Source organism: Cavia porcellus, unplaced genomic scaffold (assembly GCF_034190915.1).
Source record: "Cavia porcellus strain 051 isolate PalLab524CR breed Dunkin Hartley unplaced genomic scaffold, mCavPor4.1 scaffold_25, whole genome shotgun sequence".
Lineage (NCBI taxonomy): Eukaryota > Metazoa > Chordata > Mammalia > Rodentia > Caviidae > Cavia > Cavia porcellus.
In genome coordinates, this window is record NW_026947508.1 from 7,962,769 (window position 1) to 7,977,193 (window position 14,425).

The 14,425-nt window shown below is 42.1% G+C and overlaps 1 protein-coding gene across 1 annotated transcript; it reads left to right on the top strand.

The window, feature by feature from the left end:
• Window positions 1-3,732: 3,732 nt before the first annotated feature.
• On the top strand, window positions 3,733-13,093 carry LOC100722171 (arylacetamide deacetylase-like 4). Its single transcript, XM_063235207.1, has 4 exons — window positions 3,733-3,913; window positions 6,045-6,264; window positions 8,487-8,550; window positions 12,084-13,093. Exons 1-4 carry the CDS (start codon window positions 3,746-3,748, stop codon window positions 12,856-12,858), a joined length of 1,227 nt encoding a protein of 408 aa, XP_063091277.1. The 5' UTR covers window positions 3,733-3,745; the 3' UTR covers window positions 12,859-13,093.
• The last annotated feature ends 1,332 nt before the right edge of the window (window positions 13,094-14,425 follow it).

Here is a 14,425-nt window from a genome sequence, read left to right on the forward strand (position 1 = left end):
AAATTATAAGCTAAGCAGCAAGTGTGCTTGCATTGCTGTGAGGATTCTCTTCTGGGTTGCAGACTGTGGGCCATGCAGAAGGCTGTGAGCTCTCTAGATGTCCTTTCATCACAGCTTTGAATGCAACCATGAGAGCTGCAGCCTTCTGATCTAATCACAGCTCCTAGGCCCCCTTGACAATAGGATTTCATCATCTGATGCAGGAAGCAGAAACATTTGATGTATGACAGTATCCAAGAGAGGAAGACAGGGAGCCTAGGAACATTTGTTCCATTTTCCAGCAGGTTGGGCGATTTCCCTAATAGGAAGAGCATGCTCTTCATTATTTCTTTCACAGTGGTAGATTTGTATATTTAGAATGCAATGCAGAGTGTTTCCTTCAGAAGTGGAAATGAAGCTCTCAAGGTGTGTTTACTTGCTGCTTTCAGGCATGGCGATTACTCCACTGCAAGCACCTACTAGTTAACAGGTGTGTGCTTGCGTTCAAGTGGCATTTGCTGGTCATCTCATTTGCTCACACTGTTCATCAAGGAGGTGGCACAAGGTTATGCTGCATGATCAAACCCTATCTTTAAAGATCAGGCTGTGGAACACTTGTGAATGTAAATTCTAACTGTAATGGAAGGTGACGAGGTGGATACTTCAAGTAGTGGCCCACATTTCTTTGTGCTCATTTTTAAGTTATGTTCTCTATTACTCTTTTGAATGCATATTTTTAATAGTCATACTGTCAAATTTATGTACTTCTGTTGGTAGTAAGTATTGAACCTCGTGCTTTGCAAATGATATACAAGTACTCTACAACTCAGATAAATCCCCAGAATCTGATAATTCTGTTTTGACCAGGACTTGCTACATTTCCCAGGCTGACCTGAAACTCATGATCCTCTTGCCTCAGCTTGTTGAGAAGCTGGCATGACAGTCATGTGCCATCATTCTTTGTATTAAGTAAAGTGTTCTTTCTTCAAGTACAAACATACTTTTGAACCCTTGTAGTAAGTACTTCATGTATGTTGTTTTGTCTTTGAATTCTATGGTTTTATTGAAACTTATTTTTTAAAAAAAGTTTCTATTTACAATTTTATCTTTTCTGACGAAACATTGTTACAGTATTGTAATTCTTTAAGCATGATTTTCTATAGTTTTAAAAATTATCTGTGTAAGATTTGCTTTTGAGTCTTTGTTAAGTTAACCATTTAGGCCTTCTCAATGGAAATTTTTATTTGTTTCCCTTTATATGATTCACACATTCTTGTTCCTTTGCATGTCTCATCATTTTTGGTTTTTAAAGAGAAAACTGAAAGTATTTTAACAATTCTGAGAGCTGATTTGTTCGTTTGTTTTTGATACAAACTCTCTTCATACAGCTCAGTCTAACTTGGATTTCAAGATTCCCCTGATTCAGTCTCCCGAGTAGAGCAAGTACAGGTGTGATCTAAAGCACTCATCTTTGCAGTAACTCTGGATACTAATTCCTCACCCACTCTTCTTGGTGAATATTATTTTCTGTTTAGTTGTTAATGCTTGGATGTCATATTTCAGTAGTCTTTCTGCATCACATTATGATGCTTCTGGCATCTAGAGGCATGTGTGCAATCATCTTCAGGTGATGATGTTTATTTCCTTGCTGATGCTTTTGGTAAGGTGTCTGTCACTGTTGTTGTCACTCAGAGATGTCAGCCTCTACTACATGCATGGAAATTGCTCTTTTCTATTCAGTAGTGATCTGGGGACAAGATCTTTCTGTTTGCTTCTCTGCATCCAACTTCTGCAGTATGTTTAGGTTTGTTAGTGCCAGGTGCCTTTAGTGTATGGAATCCAGTCTTGTTCACCTCTTGGGGTGTTCTTACTCACAGTTCTAGCAAAACATATCTTTATGATTTAATGTCTTTCTCAACCTTGAAAACCACACGGTGTGGCAGCAGATCATAATATTTGAAAGGTAGGGAGACTATTGTGCCCTTTCTAAAAATTGTGATTATAGCCCTTTCCAAAGGAAAATTCTATCTTCCTTAGGATTCTGCCTGTATCCCAGTGATAACAGTTGTTACATCTGAAACTTGAACATTCATTTTATGTCTTTTGATTCTTTATGTTTATAATTTCTTTATAGTAAATGTTTCCTGCTACCCTGCATAAGCTGGATGTTGGCCAAAATTGATATAATGAAAGAGGCATGTTGTATGCATATCTGCAACCAATAAACTGAATGCTCTTTGCTGCAATATCCTTCTGTAAACCCAAGAATTGAGTGTGGTAATCCAAGTATTATAATCCTTTTTCCAGCCTTCCTCATTATCCAAAAGTTATTGTTATAATTCTATTGAAACATTATTGGAATCCCGGCATATTAATTGCCATCTGTCACCTGTGCAATCCATGGCAAGTGTAAAAATATCACGATATATTTAAAATTAAGGGAAGCCAATCCCTGTCAAAATGTGTGGACAAAGACACTGATCCTTATCGAAGGCTTTTTCTGCATCTATAGAAATGATCATGTGATTCTTACTTTTGGCTTTATTGATATGGTGGATTACATTTATTAATTTATGTATGTTGAACCATCCCTGAATTCCTGGGATGAATCCTACTTGGTCATGGTGTATAATCTTCTTGATGATTTGCTGCATCTATTTGCCAATATTTTATTTAGGATTTTTGCATCTGTGTTCATTAGGGAGATCGGTCTATAGTTCTCTTTTTTAGTTGGGTCTTTCTCAGGTTTTGGTACTAGAGTAATATTTGCTTCCAGAAATGACTTAGGAAGGATTTCTTCCCTTTCAATTTCATTGAATAGTTTGAGGAGTGTCGGCATTAGGTCTTCTTTGTATTTCTTGTAGAATTCTGCAGTGAATTCATCTGGGCCTGAGCTCTTCTTTGTAGGCAAGGACTTAATTACATTTTCAATTTCATTAATAGAGATGGGTTATTCAGCTGTTTTGCATCCTCTTGATCTAGCTTTGATGATAATGTGTAATCTATTAACTGGTGATTTCTTAGTGTTTTTTTGTAGTTCTTTATTACTTGTACCCTTACACCTCTTTGTTTTGTTTTGTTTATTCTCTTTTTCCATTTAAATAAAATTAAAAAATATATTCTAAAAAAAGACACTGATCCAAGGCCTCTCCCAGAATTTATTATCTTGTGAAGAAGGTGGTAGCCCAAGGAGGAGTGATAGTGAGGATGGCAAGAATTGGGTGAGTAACTTGAGACAGATAGGGAGAAAAGCATCTTTGCAAAATGCAGGGCGAGTGACACAAAGAAGGATCAGTGTGCATTACTCAATTAAGCTAGCTACTGAATTGTTTTTGGAGACTGCTGCTTCTGTTTCTGATATGGAAAGTTTTGTGTCAAGGGGACTAATAGCCTATTTATTTTGAGGCTCATACACAGATTCTGTTTATGATGAGTGAGAAGCTCAGCATAGGTGACCCTTTATGACCTACATGAGACCACCTTTTCAGATCCCCAGGAGCTGAAATACCTTGTGAGCCCACTCCCTTCTGATCTGTGGGAAGGCCCCATCTTGAACTCCCCCTGGGCTTTCCTGGACACTGCGCTTCTTGGGGAGCAGGTCTCTCGAGCTCCCTTTGCTTAGCTGACTTCTAAGAGGTCAGTTCAGTCCACTGTGTCGAACAAAACTAGAAAGTGTGGGTGGGGCTGGAGCCTTATAATCAGCCAAGTTCTCTTCAGCCTGTTCACAGGCTGGCTTCTCCGGGAGCAGCTCCTTGTGGACTCAACCATGAGTGTCCTGTTACTGGTGCTGCTACTGGGCCTCTCCACTTTTCACCTAGGACTCCTTGTCTGGAGCATCTGTAAGCACTTGCTCACCACAGATGTCCCCTCTGCCTTGAAACATCCTCTCAAGTTCAGAATTATGCATTGCATGTTTATATATGCCGTCACTCTGGTGAGTATTCTTTCAGGTTCCACCATGAGTCCGGGTGCAGTCACTCTATCTCCCTCTCTTCTCTTTTCATTTCCTTTTCCTCTCCTTCCAGATTCCCCCAAGACAGACAAGGTAAGATTTGCTACACAGTCTTGTATCCATTTTCTGTTTCTCCCTTTCTTTGTTGCTTCCCTCCCTTCTTTTGTTTCTTCCTCATTTGTTCCTCCTTTTTTCCTCATTTCTATATTTGTTTGCATCCTTCCTTCCCTTTTTGATTCTTTATAGTGTTTATCCTCTCCCTCCTTCCTCTTTTCCCTTTCTTCCCTTTTTCTATATTTCTTACCATTGTTTCCTCTGACCTCTCTACATTCCATACTTTATTCCTTTTCACTTCTGCTCCCTTCTTTTCTTGTTTTTTTATGTGTCTCCCTCTCTCTATTTTCTTCTTCTTCATTTTCTTCCACCTTGTTTTTTAATTCTATTTTTCCTTCACAACTTATTTTCCTTCTTCTCTCCATTCTTTTGTACCTCCTTCCTTCCTTCCATCTGTGCTTTCTTTAGTATTTCTTTCTGTCTCTCTTTCTTTCCTCCTCTCTCTTTTCTTTCCTTCCTTCCTTCCTTCTTTCCTTCCTTCCTTCCTTCCTGCCTGCCTGCCTGCCTGCCTGCCTTCCTCCCTGGCTGCCTTCCTTCCTTCCTTGCTTTCTTTCTTTCTTTGCTTTCTTTCCTCCTTCTTTCATCCTCTTCTTCCTATCTTCCGTCCTGTCCTCTCTCTCACTCTATCTCTCACTTCTTTCAGTGTCAAACAATTACAAAGTGCAATCCGTGATCCATTTTCTGAGAACTGAGACTCAGTCTTTGCACACCAATGACTTGAAGGGGATTTATGCTTTCTTCAGTGCAGTATCCTTCTCCATCTATGCACTTACTTGTCCTCAGGTGTTTGTTCTGCAGAGTAATAAGTACCTTTAAAATAGAGTCACTCATGTCAACTTTAAACTGGGCTTTAAGCACAGGGTCAGATATTCTTTATTGATGAAATCTTAAATAAATGAAGCCATCATTTCAGGGTGGCCCTACATGTCTTTCTCTGAGCAGAACTTCAGGGTTAGATGGTGGTAGCACAATAACACCTGTATAAGCAGTATCAGAAAGAAGGTTTTGTTCTCTATGTGTGAGGTGGGCAAATTGAGTTAATCCCACTATCTCAAACTGGGCACCTAGGAGTGACCAAACAGCTCACACTGAATATCTCTGAGTGCAACTGTACAGGAGGTGAGGAAATCTAAGGGCAAGAAGCATCATCAGCAGCCAGTGTACATTTCTTATACTGCCTGTTACTAGCTGTGTGATTATGAGCCACAAGACTTCCTGTGTCTCAGTTTCATGTGTGATATGTGGAGATCAGATCTGTCTCATTAGGTTGGTGACCATGTTAGATGACATGTGACAGAAATGAATAGGTTTAGGAATATTGGATTAAAAAGTTCTGTCTCTTGAGAATTGGTGGAAATTTTTACCATTGGAATAAATTACTTCATGTCTGGGCTCAACCACTGACTACATGAGAATTCCAATCTCAGCCTTTTCTCTGCTGCTCAGACAGTACCATCAAGTATGAAACTTACAAACAAAAAATGTTTGGTTCACACTTAGGGAAGTTGGGAAGGCCAGGAACATGGTACCAGCAGTGGGTCCTTTGCAATATGCCTTGGCAAAAAGGGAAGCACGCATATAGTTGCAAGACAGCAAACATACGGTGAACTCATCTTATTATTTCGGGACCACACTGCAGAGATAACAAATCTATTTCCTTCACAGCAGATTGTGTGAATCTTAAGAGTACATTGCCTAATAACTACATAGATTCTAACTCAATCCTGTTATGACAACAATGAATTTGCAACATGAGCTTGGGAGCAGACAGACATTGTCATAGGAATATCATTATACAGTCAAGACCATGTGGCTGTGGAACCTGAAAACCCAGCTCTCTATCAGAACAAGAGCCAGAGCCCACTGAGATGCAATGAGTGAAATAAACATGGAGAGGCAGGAGAGAAACCTGGGATGCCTTAGCAGTGGTGGTGGTGGGGAAGCCTGCTGTCTGGATCCTAACATCTCTACTTTACTTTCCTCCTCCTCTCTTCCACAGGGAATCATACTAGAGAAGCTGAGCATTTGCCCCATGCCCAGCTTTGCCTGTTTTCTACAGGACATTTTCTTCCTGAAGAAAAAGGACCCTAAAGTGGTGGTGACAGACTTGCGCTTTGGAACAATCTCTGTGAGGCTGTTTGAGCCCAAGGCAATGTCTTGCAGCTCAAGGGCAGGCATCGTCTTCTACCATGGAGGAGCTGGGATGGTTGGAAGCCTGGGTAAGGAGCCTGCCTGATGTGTGGAAGAGCAAGAGTGGGACATATGGGTAATTTTATGTGAGATCATAGGAAAGTCTCATGGAGTGATGCAAAGAAATCGGCCATAAGAATTTCTTCAGAGGAGGCAAGAGAGGACATGGGGACTCACTTGATTTAATGGTATTGCTGTCTCCAGCAGTGGTTTCCACTGTGTGATAGTCTGATTTCTTGATCACGAATCAGATATCTAATCTTCCTTCTTTTCCTACTTACCTTATGTCTGCTGGCTCATCTTATTTGTACCAGAGTGATTTTCAACTTGTACATTGTCCTCAGCTCTGCAAAGCCATTGCAACACAAACCTACCTACTCTTGTTTACACCGTTCACCTCCAGGAGGATTCTTCTAACTGGTCCTGTGCCCTTCCAGCTTCCTCAGCCTCACAGATCTCCCGAAGCCTGGGGATGCTTTTCAGTGGTGGAACATTTACCTAACATGAGTGAAATCCTGGGTTCCATCATCATCATTACCAAAATATATTCCATACCTTCAGACGTGAATTGAGAACACATCCCATCCAAGGGTCTGATCCTTGTGAATAGCCTTCACTCTCAGAAGCCCCAAGGTTGTTCCCCCAAATGCTGCCCTGAGTTCAGTGAGGATGAAATTTCCAAAGGTAAAGCAAGATGGGCCAGCAAGTAGTTCCTAAACACTTACTGTGAGGCCCTTCCCACCCATAAGGCACTCAGAAATGCAAGAAAGACACAGGCCTTCACCGGAAGTGCCTGTCAGTCAGTGAGGGAGCAGGCCAATGCAGGCAGGAGTATTCACATGGTGATAAAACAGGATGCTAGAATACACATGACTGAGAGTGGTTGGACTGGGTTCCTCTAATTATATCAAATTTGTACAAGATGTTAGAATTGCAGCCCAAGCCCAGCTGATGATAAGGAGTAGGCACTAGTCTTCGGGATCAGGTCATTTTGAGCTAGGTGTGGACCTAGGGTAGCTTAGGGAGACAGGTGCCTTAGTCTTGAAAATGACAGGCAGCAAAACCCTCTATCATCAGGACAGTTAATACTGCCCATCAAGGAAATATTTAAAAGAACAACACAAATGTAACAGACTAAGTTGAATTTAGTATCAAACAATTACTAGGTAAGGGTGAGTGACTTTTGCAAGGGCAAAGCAGAAGCCTGTTTAACACTTTATTTTGCTAATTGCCTCATGCTTAGCATTAGTTTTGGTTTGTAATAGTTTACATCAATACCCTTTCTATCAGAAATGCTGAGTGACCTGGGACCCTAGATTTTGCCCCCACAGTGGATGCCTCACTTGCTCCATTCTAACCTGGCCTTGTTCAGTCTAAGCAACAGGGTGTCAAGGGAAGAGCTGTGGAAATAGCAGCTTAGTCCCTGAGGACAGAAGGAGGTCAGGGTGGCAGAGTGGGTGATGAAGCTGGTTAGGTCTGTAGGGCCCAGACCATGGGCTGCAGAGGTTTTGGCCTGGGCTATCTTTAGCCTCCCTTGGGAGCTTAAGTTCCAACTCATCCCAGCTCATCCCTAGGCTTACTGAGTCTCTCTCTAGGGTGTCCTCTGGTCTCAGGATGTTCCCAGATGACCTACTGTACAGTGCATCTGAGACGTGAGGGTACAGACCTTTTACCTACATGCTGACCCTCAGCTCAGCTGGCCCTGCAGGATGTCTGCTTTTGTTTGCTGCTATCATCACTGTGAATACTTGCCCATCACCAGATCCTTTCTGGATCTGAACATGGGAATCACCTGTCTGGATCTGATCCCCATAGTGGGCTTGTAGTGCAGCCTACTCATATCAGTGGATCTGCATTTTAGAACTTCAGATCAATCCCTTATTCATAACACATCCTATCCAGCCATTGGTTATTTCTCCATGAGTATAAATACATCACATGATTAATATTTCCAGTAGGCATGCTCAGCTTGACTTTCCCTGGCTTTCCATTTGTGACCCCTAACCTTCCTGGTTTCCAGTATAAAATTAATCGATGCAGGAAAACCCCAAAGTCTCCTTCTTCCTTGATAGTTGGGAGATTAGGGACAATGTCTTAATTTTACAAGGCTGAGCCTATAAGTAGGAGGAGACCAGAGTACAAACAGAGATAGGACAAACCCCATACCCACCTACAAGTAGCTCTCCCTGATGCAGTGGGGGAGTGCTGGACCCTTCTCATGAGCCACTCTCAGCCTGTTGTTTTCCTGCAGATTCTTACCACAATGTGTGCCTTTCCCTTGCCCTGGAGACCAATTCTGTGCTGTTATCTGTGGGGTAAGATTTTGAGACAGTTTTCATTTTTTCCATGGGATGAAGAAGGTGGGAGGGAGTTGCTGGATGACTGTAGAGCAGAGAGGAGTCCTCAGCCATCAGACACTCATGGACATGCCCCCAGGACACAGGTGCATCTCCATGCAGAGTGGCACAGGCCTGCAAAGATGCTTGCCTCAGGGAGGGCACAGAGCAGTCCCATGAGAGTGAATAGTATATTACAGTACTTGATCTGCCAAGGACTATTATGTGGCGTTGGTTAACAGTATTGCAAGATGTATTATGATATGAAATAATTTTTTTATTTTAAGGAGGATGAATCCCAGAAGAATAAAACAGAATAAAACCAATCAACTCTAACCAGTGTAATTAGCACAACACTACAAACCTCATGAAATCATCAATAATTATCATAATACCTTTTGTCTCAAAATAGCTGTAAATACCTTCAGACATAGTAAAAATCAAACAGGACAGAGCAGAATAGAAGCAATAAAAATGAAATGGTGAATGCAACAAAGGACCTGAAAAACCAGACAATAGTAAATCTAAAATGATTACCACAATATGTCTTATTTTGAAATAGCTGCTTATGTCCTTAAATATAACAAAATCAAGCAAAACAAAATAGAACAAAACCCAACCCAACAACAATGAAAATGAAACAGGACTTCAAAACAAGATAATAGAGAATTAACAATGGCCACCACCTCAGAATGGGATTGCCCTCGGTTCCACATTGTGTACCGCTATCCTCTGAGTAGATGATCAAACCACAGACCCTAGAATGGCAAGGTAAGCGAAAAACAAAAACCAACAGGCATCCAATTGCATTTCACCTCGATAGTTATCACCCCAGCAGCTTGTGTTTTTAGAGATGAGCTGATCACTTGCAGGGTGGTGGTGGTGGGGCTGTACTGGCTATTCTTGTATGCCAGCACACACCCTGGAAGGCGCTGGGGTCTGCCTGTCTCCCTCCCAGCCTCCTTGACAGAGGCTCGCACATGGTGCTGGTTCACAGAGAGCTTTGGCTTCTTGGTGAATCCTTAGCGTGCCTGGACCCTGTCTCTCCTCCATCCCATAGTCTTCTAATGGCACTGTCTCAAGGGCAAGGTTTGGGTTTGATTCACCCCTGCTGGCAATGGCCTCCACATTGTCCATGTGAATGAATGTTAACAGGACATGCATAAGAAAAATGATCAAAAAATTACATGAAGGCTGATGCTTCAAAAAGTGTTATGATAACGAAAGTAAAACTAATATCTTCTAAGTATGTCCATGGTTAAAGCCAAATAATATATAAACAAAGTGGGCGGGATGATGTATCCAGCACTTCAGGAAACCCTCCTCTAGGCAGAGGAGGCTCTGAGATGAGAGAAAATAGTGAGGTGGTCTAAGTTGGTTGAAGGTCTTGGTTTAGATTCTAGTTGTGGTTGGGCTGATGGTTCTGTAGATTCTTATTAATGTCATTAAGTGACTTCCTACTTATCTACCCACCAGCCCAGGCCACACCAGGACCACGGTGGAGACTGTCTTGAGAAATAATTGTCTGTGGAGGCAAGGACAGTGGGGTTAAATCATTAGTATTCTGGTCCTTTCCCCAAGAGATTTCAACAAGGAAGAACACACAGTTCAGACAGGGCAGGAGAGAGAACTAGAAAACTGCCCCTTGGCAGTGTCAATATCTGATGGCCCCCACTAATCGTGGCTGCTCCTAGTGTGAGTAGAGAGTGTAGCCGTGTGACTCCAGCAGGTCATTTTGCACCACTAACTCTCTGTGGGGACACTGAGGATGGCAGCAGTTCTTCAGGGTTTCACACCTGGGAGCCATGGAGTCTGGATTTCTACCACTAGAGATCATGTCTCCAAAGACTTAGGGATATTAAGACATTTTGCACAGTGAGAACCGAAAGGTGTCAGTGCTCCCTGTGAGATTTTAGAGCACATCTTGTGTCTTATGTTTTATGAGGTGATATCTTATAAGAGAGTGCTCAGTGTTCCTTTTATTTTAGATATTTGAACAGTTTGGGCCTTTGGGTCCATGTACTTCTGATGGAATGACTGGAGGAATGATAACCCAGAGGAGGAGGAGCTTGTGTCTACCTGGGCCATGCAGTGTGTGATGCAATGGAGTAGGTGCCCGAAGGACACCAAAAAAGAGAAGATTTTTTTTTTCCTGCTCTGTTTTATTTTTCTGACTGAAAACTACTTCAGGCTGATTTTAGTCTCAGCTGTGCTATTCCCAAACTGACAGGAAGTAGGACTGAAAGCTGAGGACTGTGTCTTTTGAGTAAAGATGATAGAGGCCAGGATACTGATTCAAACATAAAAACAAAAACTGCTGGAGGCTTAGCTTAGTGTGAAGGCTGTTATTCAATTCCCAGTACCGAAATAATTATTTTAGCTACTTGGACCTTAGGGTGATCGCAGTCAATTTGTTGATTTTCTTGTGCAGGCATCCTTCTCAAGTTCAAGCATCCTGGCCTTGTTCTTGATTGGGCATGTGAGGCTGAAAATTGGTTACAACTGCTTGGTTACTTTTGCATCACGCTGCAAATACATGCAGTCCTTATAGTAGGGCTAAAGGCCTTTAAGTGCTTGACTGCTGAAAAAAACACCAGAGTAGGTAGAAAAGAGACATAGCAGTTGTAATGGATATTAGGCAAGCTAACTTTGTGTCCTAGTCTCAATCAAAACAGTTCTTAAATGATCAGTATATCTATGTGAAGAGAGGTAGAATCTGTCTCAGGAGTGGGTTAAAGCATCAAAGGGGATGCAATGTGAAGAAAGAGATTTCACTGCATTCACTCATAAGAAGTCTACAGGCTGAAGAGATGAGAACATGTTCTCAGTAAATCAGCCTTCAGGTCCCTGGCTATACCCCACAGCTGTTTCTGTTATCCAGGTATTAGATGCATTGTCAACAGCAAAGCTAGTGGGAAACTGGCAATGTGATCCCCGGATGGATGAATTGCAAGCTAGTTCTCTCAAATAGGCTCAGGGGAAGGGAAGCTAAAGAGCTTATTTGGAACATTTTTCTAGGTGAGAATTTCTCAATTTTCACAACACTGTGCCTCTGTGCCTTTATGTGGGTCTCAGGTTGGCTCTGTTAGAATGGGCCCAGCTACAAAAAGTGATAGTTTGTTGCAACAGTTTGTATTTTCATTGTAGCCTTGTGTTCCAACACTGTTGTGCCATGGTAGTCCCTAACTGCTTGAGGACCAGCAGGAACCTCACTAGCCATTTTTCTGTTTGTTCCTCTTCCAAAGCTAGTAGCTTTCTACTCCTATGGGATTTGTGCAGGCCTGGGAAGCATGGGACCTGGAGCCTGAACTGAGAATATAGACTCCTGCAGAGCCAGACATTGGACATATTTTTCCTATTATCATAGGAAAGGAGAGGGATACCCATGGTAACTTCTTTGGGTCATTCTGATGAATTCAATGGAGAAGGTCTCCTAAGGGTTGTAAAAGTCTGTTTAGAGGGCATATAGTGACCCTTTGCACATTATTCTTTGTTCCCTTTTTCCTCCTTAGGTACAGGAAGCTTCCTTACTACCATTACCCTATTGTTACCACTGACTGCCTGAATGCCACCATCCACTTCCTGAAGAGGCTGAAAAGTTATGGTGTGGACCCTTCCCGGGTTGTAGTCTGTGGGGACAGCATTGGAGGAGGGGTTGCTATCCAAATCATCCAGACTTTGTTGAGCCACAAAGATCTACCCCGAATCCGGGCTCAAGTCCTCATTTATCCGATTACCCAGCTCACCAATTTCCAGTTACCATCTTCTCAGCAGAACCGAAATATCCCATTTCTCACTGAAGAACTCCTGATGATGTGCGTTTGTAGATATATGGCCATTGACATCTCTTGGAAAGATGCCATACTGAAAGGTGCTTTTTTACCCCCAGAAACCTGGGAGAAGTGCAGGAATTGGCTCAGTTCTGACAATATCCCTGAGAGATTCAAGAATAAATACCAAGAACCCCAATTTCCTGGGCCTTTTAATGAGGCTGCCTATTTTGAAACAAAACATATTTTAGATGTCCAAAATGCCCCCATCTTAGCTGATGATGAAATCATAGCTCAGCTCCCTGAGGCCTTTCTGGTGAGCTGCGAGCATGATATCCTCCGTGATGACACCTTGCTCTACAAGAAGTGCTTGGAAGACCAAGGGGTCCCTGTGAGGTGGTACCATGTGGAAGATGGCTTTCATGGATGCCTGTTTTTATTTGGTCAGAAGTTTTTATTGTTTCCCTGCTCTGAGAAAATTTTAAATGCTGTGGTGAGTTACATAAAGGCCTTGTGATAGTTACACTATTTTTGTGAGTAGTGTGAGACGAGGATGTCTGCCACAGATGGTGGATATACTGAGCTTTACTTTCCAAAAGGAGATGCTAATACACAATGGCCGAGCCAGGGAGGGCACGATGGAGTAAGAGCTCTCTAGTTTTTACTTCAAGAAAATAAAATCTATTTTCTTTTAGTATTAACAGAGTGGAGTTTTCCATGTAGCTGTGTTGTATAATGTTTAGAATTAAATATCACTGGATAATAAAAACACCTTGAACGTTTTCTTGAAGCCTTAAACCAGAAGGTCTATGCATACTGAATACAAACAACTGACCCCACCATCCATGGAGGGCCCATATCTGTGATGATTAAGCATTGGTTGGTTGAACTCTGCTGGAAGGAGGAGGTGGTCACTCACTGTCCCTGAGTTCAAGGTCACTGATCATCTCTCACCTTAGAATACTCCAAGCTGGCCTGAAAAATGTTCCTGCAAGTAATCATGGCTCGGATCAAGCCAGCCTTAAGTAGATTTAGAGGCGTTTTTGCCAAAGATACACACAAGGCAGAGTGCATGGTGTTCGTGGAGAGAACTAGTGAACTCTAGGGAATGAAGTGGATTATCTAGACCCAAGTCTTCCACAGAAATCCTTAAAGCAAACCTCTGGCTGCCACAGGGAATTTGTCAGAGGCAAAGCTGTGTTGAAAAGCTATTGATAATATGTGGGATGGGGAAAGTGCATTCATTCTGCTGGGGAAGAAATGTTGCCTTTTTTCTCTGTTAATTTACTTGAATATTCAGAGTGTCATATCACATAACCTTAAATGGTGAGCAATTCATTAAAGCAGCCACAGAGAACAGATGGGACCTAGTGGCCCACATATCCGATATAATTAGTGTAATAGAATCTGGTACACAAGTCTCTTGTGATTTCGTATCATTGGCAGATCTCATCCGAAGGAAATCATGGGTCTTCTTCACACTCGTGGGTCATACAATGTGTAACAGTGCAAGTAAAGGTTAGGCATCATTGTAAAATCTGCCATATGAAGAAAGCTACAGGAAAAGATGACAAGAAGCTCAGTAAAACTTAAATGGCAGCCTAAAATATAGAAGTTATTCTGCACCCATGAGCTCCATCTTCCAGTTCGGGTGACTGCTTGTTTCCCCAGGAGGGATCCTCTCATTTGCTTTAGCTGTACTTCCCTTATGAGAGAAAAATCCCTCCCTGATTTTCCCCAGGAGTCCTCTGGGTCTTCCTGCAGCCTATTCCTATTGAGATCCCTTTCCGATCCTCATCAAGATCCAAGAAGTTTATATTTGCAGTCCCTTGGAAAAGTTATTGGAGGTCTACCACTCTATCACTTAGATTGACTCCAATCTACCATTTTCTGTGCAACCTACAGATGAGAATCAAGACTCTAAGACACATTTATAATTGTGGGTGGACAAAGGGTTGTAAGTCCAGCCAGGATGAGGGTTCATCAGAACAAATGCCTCAACCCAGTGATTCACTGAGATTTTATTAATTCATGAAGAAGGTAGTGGCTTGAGAATGAGTATCTGTGACAGTGGTGAGACATAC

Coding starts and splice junctions, on each gene's coding strand:
- LOC100722171 (XM_063235207.1), top strand. CDS start 3,746: ATGAGTGTCCTGTTACTGGTGCTGCTACTGGGCCTCTCCACTTTTCAC. Junction 3,914..6,044: donor TTATATATGCCGTCACTCTG/GTGAGTATTCTT, acceptor TCTCTTCCACAG/GGAATCATACTAGAGAAGCT. Junction 6,265..8,486: donor TGGGATGGTTGGAAGCCTGG/GTAAGGAGCCTG, acceptor GTTTTCCTGCAG/ATTCTTACCACAATGTGTGC.